This window comes from Limulus polyphemus, unplaced genomic scaffold (genome assembly GCF_000517525.1).
Source record: "Limulus polyphemus unplaced genomic scaffold, Limulus_polyphemus-2.1.2 Scaffold1934, whole genome shotgun sequence".
Classification (NCBI taxonomy): Eukaryota; Metazoa; Arthropoda; class Merostomata; order Xiphosura; family Limulidae; genus Limulus; species Limulus polyphemus.
Genome location: NW_013667544.1, coordinates 186,548 through 193,366, shown reverse-complemented (window position 1 = coordinate 193,366; position 6,819 = coordinate 186,548). Strand labels below are relative to the sequence as shown.

General features: G+C 30.2%; 1 protein-coding gene across 1 annotated transcript in view; it reads left to right on the top strand.

Moving 5' to 3' along the window:
* The window catches only part of LOC106465410 (moesin/ezrin/radixin homolog 1-like), a 64,883-nt gene that overhangs the window by 27,458 nt on the left and 30,606 nt on the right, over positions 1-6,819 (top strand). Inside the window, exon 4 of the mRNA XM_013925636.2 lies at positions 2,419-2,523. Coding sequence (XP_013781090.1) covers positions 2,419-2,523 — 105 coding nt within the window. The remainder of the gene's footprint in view (positions 1-2,418; positions 2,524-6,819) is intronic.

Here is a 6,819-nt window from a genome sequence, read left to right as displayed (position 1 = left end):
ATAATACATTATATATGTATATACATTATTACTATTTAGAAATACGATATTAAATTTCAGTTATTTTTCTTAAAACATAGAACAGTAAATAAAGAAGTATAGAAAATAATTATCTATTGTAGTTACAAATTTGTACTCGTTTGCTGCTTGCTGTAAGTTGCTGAGCCTTATCAAATTGTGCATGTGGAGGATGTAAAACAAATTTTTTTAAATATTTTATATATGCATTTTGAAATAACTAAAAAATCATAAATTACTATATCAACACCACAGAATTCCACTATAATTTATCAAGCTTAGTAATAAGCTGTTTTTGGGTCTAAAAAAATATGGTTTTTCGAGCTCACTGTTGTTTTACCTTACCACTTGGAATCTAGCTTGAAAAGAAAGAATTGCCCATGCAAATACTTTGTAGAGGTTGAGAAAACCACTAGGGGAATATTCTGAGCTTTTGACTGGTTATACATATGTGGGCAAAATAGGTGTATGTAAGCAGGTATTTTCAAAAATTGGAGAGGTGTGTGGGGTCACCTTGGTTGATTCAATAAATATATTTATATCTCAGAAAATAAAAAATATAGGAAGTTCTTATTTTCATTCTAGCTTGTCAGTATTGGTAATCTGAGTTCCTAATTTGTATGAAACTACAGACTTTGTATGTGGACATCACAAACGTCTAATTTGAACCAATGCTGCATTCAACATACCACGCGACATGAAGAAAATCAATATTTAGGATTTTTTTATATCTATATTTAAAGTAAGAAATTGACTAATGTAAAAATACTAAAATTTGAATTATAATCTACAATTTGATATCAAATTTATTGACATACTTTCATAAAATAGTAGTTCAATAATATTTTGAATGTGAGTTTACAAATGCAATGACATGGTCTTTGACCTGCAGCCATAGGAAGACCCGTCTTGGTAGGGTTAACTGTGTTACCAGTTGTCTACTTTTATGCTCAGGATTTTGTAGGTGTTTCAAGATGCAGCAGTGGTTTCGCAAGATAAATGTGAATATTCATGTCATTTTTGTGTAAAGTTCTATGATTGTATTTTTTAAAGGTGTTTCTGACTAGTATAGTTCATAACCTTGTAAAAATAGGTTTGACAGTATAGATTTACTAGTGCTCTGAGTTAAGGTGATAAATACTGTTTAGTCTGTAGGCTTTTGAAATTTTTCTGTTGCAATAGTATGTGCTTTTATTTTGATATTTATTACAAAAACTTTCAAAATTTTTGATTCACTGATAACTAGTTGTGTTTTATATATATCTCCTCATGGGTGTGGTAATCTTTCATATTAAGCATTTCTTTAATATTGCAGGAACTGTAACTGCTACCAGTTTCTTAAGTATGTGGTTTAATATTGTTTTAATTTATATATATTGTTCACTTAAAAATTATTAAAAATCATGGTAATTGTTCGTATTACCTGATTATTTTTATAAGTTAGGTAATTGAATTTTTTTCTAAAAGTATATCTTCTGAATAGATAACTTAGTTGATTGTATGATTTAATTATTACATAAAAAAATCTTAATGGTGTAAAAAAAATTAAGAGTTAGTGAAAATACTTTGTTTATTACCTGCTTTATAACCATTAAAATAAAATACATCTTTCAGTTTTGGCAGTAACATTTATTATATAACATATTTTTAATAATTTTAAGACACTTAATTTTCCAGTCTTCATTATGAAGTGTTCTCCTGGCAAAAATAGTTTGGTTTCATGAGACAGATTTGCATGAAGTTAGTATTGAAACAATTAGTTCATGATGAAATTGTAGTGAGAATATATTATAAACAATAAAACCCTATGGATGAATAGCTTCTGGGTATCATTTGGAAATTAATAATGTCATTTAATAATATTTGTTTAATTGGGTAAACACTGACTCATATTTATTAAGTATACATAGCTAATTGCACCCATTTGAAATTAAATTTCACACAGTTGTATATTAATACCTTGTGTAGTTGTGTTCTTAATATTGAGGAAAACCACAGCTTTGCTGGTTTCCCTTATGTAAGAATCAAAGTTGGTATTGATTTATAATTTTTTTTGCTTTTAGATAAAAAAAATTAACACAAGTGTAATGTGTTTTATATTTTGTTACCATTAATATTATGATATTCATCAATAAAATTAGTAGAGATCACCTTAGAGCTAAAGGGTTTTCAATATTGTTTAATGACTAGTGTAACTCTGAGTCAGTATTTTAAGTCAGTTTTAATTTGCTTAGAAGTATTTGCCTTTAGTGACAATAATAGACATTAAAATTCCCCTCCTGCTGAGTATAAGCCAGTAGAAGTAGCTATGATGGTAGTAGTTTAAATACGTTTGGATATAGAATTCTGTACTTAACTCGTAGGTACCTTTATATAATTTGAATATTGTTTTTATTTAAGGTGTTGAACCAAGATGTCAAAAAAGAAAATCCTCTTCAATTTAAGTTTCGTGCAAAGTTCTTTCCAGAAGATGTGGCAGAGGAAATCATTCAAGAAATTACATTGGTGAGTTTAAACCAAAATAAACTGTTAATGAATACAAAGAGAATCATTATGGCCTGATCATTTGAGATGGAAAAGAAAAGTAAAAAATGTTTAATTTCATCATCACTCAAGTCCCTATCATCTAGAGGCTTTCTGTGCACATTGTACAAAATTGTATAAATGAATATCATTTAGCACAAAATTTCTTAGATTTGAACTTCAAGGCTTTGTTAAGTAAAAATATATTTGATGGTATTAATTTTTTTTCTGCAAACTGATGGCAGTGGTACAGTACTTTATTACATGTTCACTTTACCTACCTGTGCTGAAGTGTTTTGATATACACACACACACACACACACACATTGATAGTGAGTATGTACTATTGAGTAATGAGAAATCTCTACTGGCATATTTCCATCTTTTCTGATTCTGTGGGTTATTTTTTGCATTCTCTGATGGAAACTTAAGAATTCATTGAGGCTTTGGAACTCTTTGGTTTGCATCTGCTATAGAGTGTATTGTACACATTTGTTACTTGAGGATTGATTGGCTGCTAAAATATTATTTAGCCTATCACTAAGCTGCCTTGTGTATGCTTTCTCTTTGTTCCTCTTACTGGCAGTTCTTTATTTGAAAATGCATAGGCTGTTTTCAGAACATCACTGATACTTAAGTATAAAAGCAATTTACAAATTGAACAGGTGGATTTTGAAGTGGGTAGGCACAGAAATAGACAGGAGTTTTGTTGGGAAGTATATTCAGAAGTTGCACATTATAGACAAGACAAAACAACTTTACTGTGAGATTGAGTTAAAATATGTCAGTTGAAGGAAAACAAGTTATAGATGAGCTCTTAAAACACTGAAACATAAAAACAAAGAGGTTGAATTGCTCAAAGTTAATCAGTGCAACTCATTACAAACTCCCAGGTAATGTATACATTTATATAATCTTATCTGTTCAATTATTAATATTTGGAGTATATGTACCGGCAACCTGTTTTTAGGCACGGAGGCAAAGGATCTGATAAACAAATGCCACTTGAGGACAAAATTACAACAGACACTTCATTGAAAATGTTCAAAGTGCTTATGTTTGTTCTGGAAAAATACTTGCTAAAGAAGATGATAATCAACAAAATTTGATAAAGCACCTATTTGCCATTTATCCTTTGTGTTGTGATAACAGCATTGGTCAGAAATAGATGTAATCTACTGTGATAGTTACAAATGTTCTCACAGGAGATGAGAAGGAATTGTATGATTTAAAGTTAAGAAAGATCCAGTCACTTGCCAGTGTTTGAAGATTATCTGCCTATTTATTAATGGTAGTTTTCCTTTATTTAAGCCTTAAAAGTTCTCGCATCTGGTGAAGGTGACAAAGGCTGTTTAGGGCCGCTTTCATGGGGGAACTCGTTTAACCTTATGGAAGATATTATAGAATCTAGGTCAGACACAAAATCATCAAACATACAGTGACTTTAAAACCATAAAGTATAAATTGAGGATTGCAGAGAAATTGGTTGCTCAAATGTTTCAGAAGATTATACCCTTACATGACCATGTTAATCGAACACTGTAAAAACACAAGAACAGTCTACAAGTTCTTGGAATAGGAACAAGATAAGTATAGAAAAAATCAAGCCAAATATAGTTTCAACATCAGGTCAGATTAAAACACTATCTAGATACCCTGTGACAGCCAGTTTGCCAAAGTGAAAGGCAAAAGAGATAACACTCTAATCAACCAAAAAAACCAATCAAGAGTCAGCTGTTGAATAAGGGACAGCAGCCAAAGTAAAGATTGTTTACCCCAAACAACAGAAAGTTCTTGGCTTGGTCAAAGTGTGCACGTCATAAATTCATGAAATTTTAAAGTGACAAAAAGGAGCTCATTAGCCCATCAAGGATACCCTTCCAGCTCCTAACTATAACCACCCCTTTCTTTTAATGTATTCATCCAATCTTTTCTTGAATTTTTCTGCCTCTAACACCCTTGAAGGTAGTTCATTCTAAAAGCCAACCACCCTGTTTGAAAAGTAATACTGTCTAAACTGCATACGCCTCCTACACTGCCAAAATTTGAAGTTATGACCCTTTGTCCTATTGTTTTCACTGCTAAACACAAAAAGTTTGATGAATCTATATTATCAATATCCTTAATAATCTTAAACACCTCAATCAAATCCCCTCTGACCCTTCTCCTCTCCTGAGAAAACAACCATAATAATTATGGTTTGTCGGACATTTTATAGTTTGTAATTTATGTTTAATTTCGTACTTATTGGAGGGGTGGTGGATAAAATAGAGAAGAGATGCCTAGAGAAAATGTCACACTAGGGGAAATTCAGAATTTGTTTTAAATATTGCTTTATAAAATTAAGAACTTAAAACTTGTATACTATTAACATATGGATTATTAGCTAAGATTTTATGATATACTAACTGGTATAACGTAAACAGAAAGTAATTAATAAAATTTATAATGTAAGTCACTAAAACCTTCTGACTAATGCAGGAAGGGATGCCCATGGCAATAAAGTTAATAGGAGTACAAAGTTAAAATTATTACACAATAAATAGTTATTAAAACAGGGACTTGTCCTAAAAAAATCTACATATATTTTGTTGTTCTAGGACACTATCTTCAGGAATAATGAAAAGAGGCATGGTTGGGACTAGTATGCCCACATAATCATTTGTATTCCTGTACTGCTATCTAGGCTTGAACTACCAAGAGTTACAAAACATTTGTTCAGTACTTTATTATTTCTAGACCAGGACCAGCTTCCTTGTTTAATATGATATCTTTGTTTTTTTCAATTTTAGTAGTTAATTGAATTTTAAATTCTACATAACTTATCAACTAGGTGTTACTCCAGTATATAACAGGAGACGTTTCTACTACATGTTCTGGTAATACCAATTTATTTCCTATGTATTTTTGTACAATGTTTTTATGTTCCTTGATCCTGAATTTTTAATTTTTAGACATTTGGCTAATATAGACTGGACCACAGATACAAGGAATTTTGTAAATCCCACATTTATCAATTTCTTTTGTACTATCTTTTGTACTCATGAGACTATTTAATTTACATTGTTTCATTATATTAGCATTTCTTGTAAATGAGCCTTGAGCATATGGCAAACAAACTCTCTCTTTATAAACTTTACATTTTCCTGTTAACACTCTCAATATGGGCTCGGTCAATTTGACTGACCACATGACTTTTTTTGTACTAGTTTAAAGTCTTTATAGATTTAATACTTATAACTCTCAATAATTTGGCTGTCTTTCAGTTAATATTACAATTCTTTCACGTACAAAAACTCATATTTCTTAGTGAAGTATTTTTAATAAAATAAAATAAAGATTTTTCCATGAATATAATGAGTATTTGTTTTGAATAGTCCGTATGCAAAGTAATTTTTCTCAAAAATCTCAAATTTCCTTTGTGTAATCCCTAAAAACCTCCTAAATGCATGTCAAACGTTTTTTCAAATATAACTTTATAGTTTATCTGTTATTTTCTCCACCCTATCTAATGGGATTGGTCGATTTGATGAACCTTGTAAACTGTAAAGAAAAAAATCAAAATTACCTAAATTAACCTTTTTTTTTTCTTTCTAGAATGACTGCAAATTGTAACATGAAACTATATTCGTTTATCCTAATTAGCTCTAAGTTCGTAACATTATACATCTATTTATAATTAAATTTTATTGTTTTATTGCCTCTTGAACCGTGTCTAACTACTGTCTGCTTCATTATAAGTTGTAAATCACCCAGGGAACGTGCAGGTCACAATACGCTATCAAATTACATTACCCACGAGCTGCTCACACGTGTGCCTCGTGAATTATTTTAATTATATTATCAATGTTACTTATTTTACCTATTCTAGTCTTAAATAACTTAAAAAGATCTGTATTTTTAAATTTTAGTTACTTTTATAATAATAAATATGAAAAACAAGAAATAGAGTACTTACCCAATCTTCTTTTTTCCTGCTCTCGGGTTTTTAAGAAAGTTAACCCTGATTTTTTATACTATAGATAGTAATGCACTTAATAATTTTTATTTATTTAATTAAATAATGCACCAAGAAATATAGACTAATAACATGCAAAAAGTAGACAAATTGCCTTACCTCTGAAACTTTTTCTGGCTTTCTCGCTATGTGACAAGAACCGTTACAAATTCAACCCAGCTAGTTGTTAACTTTCCCAGGGAAATGAATCTTGCCCTGTGAGTGAAATTAATGATATTCTGTTCAGAATACAATATTATACAATACCTCGTTTGATAGAT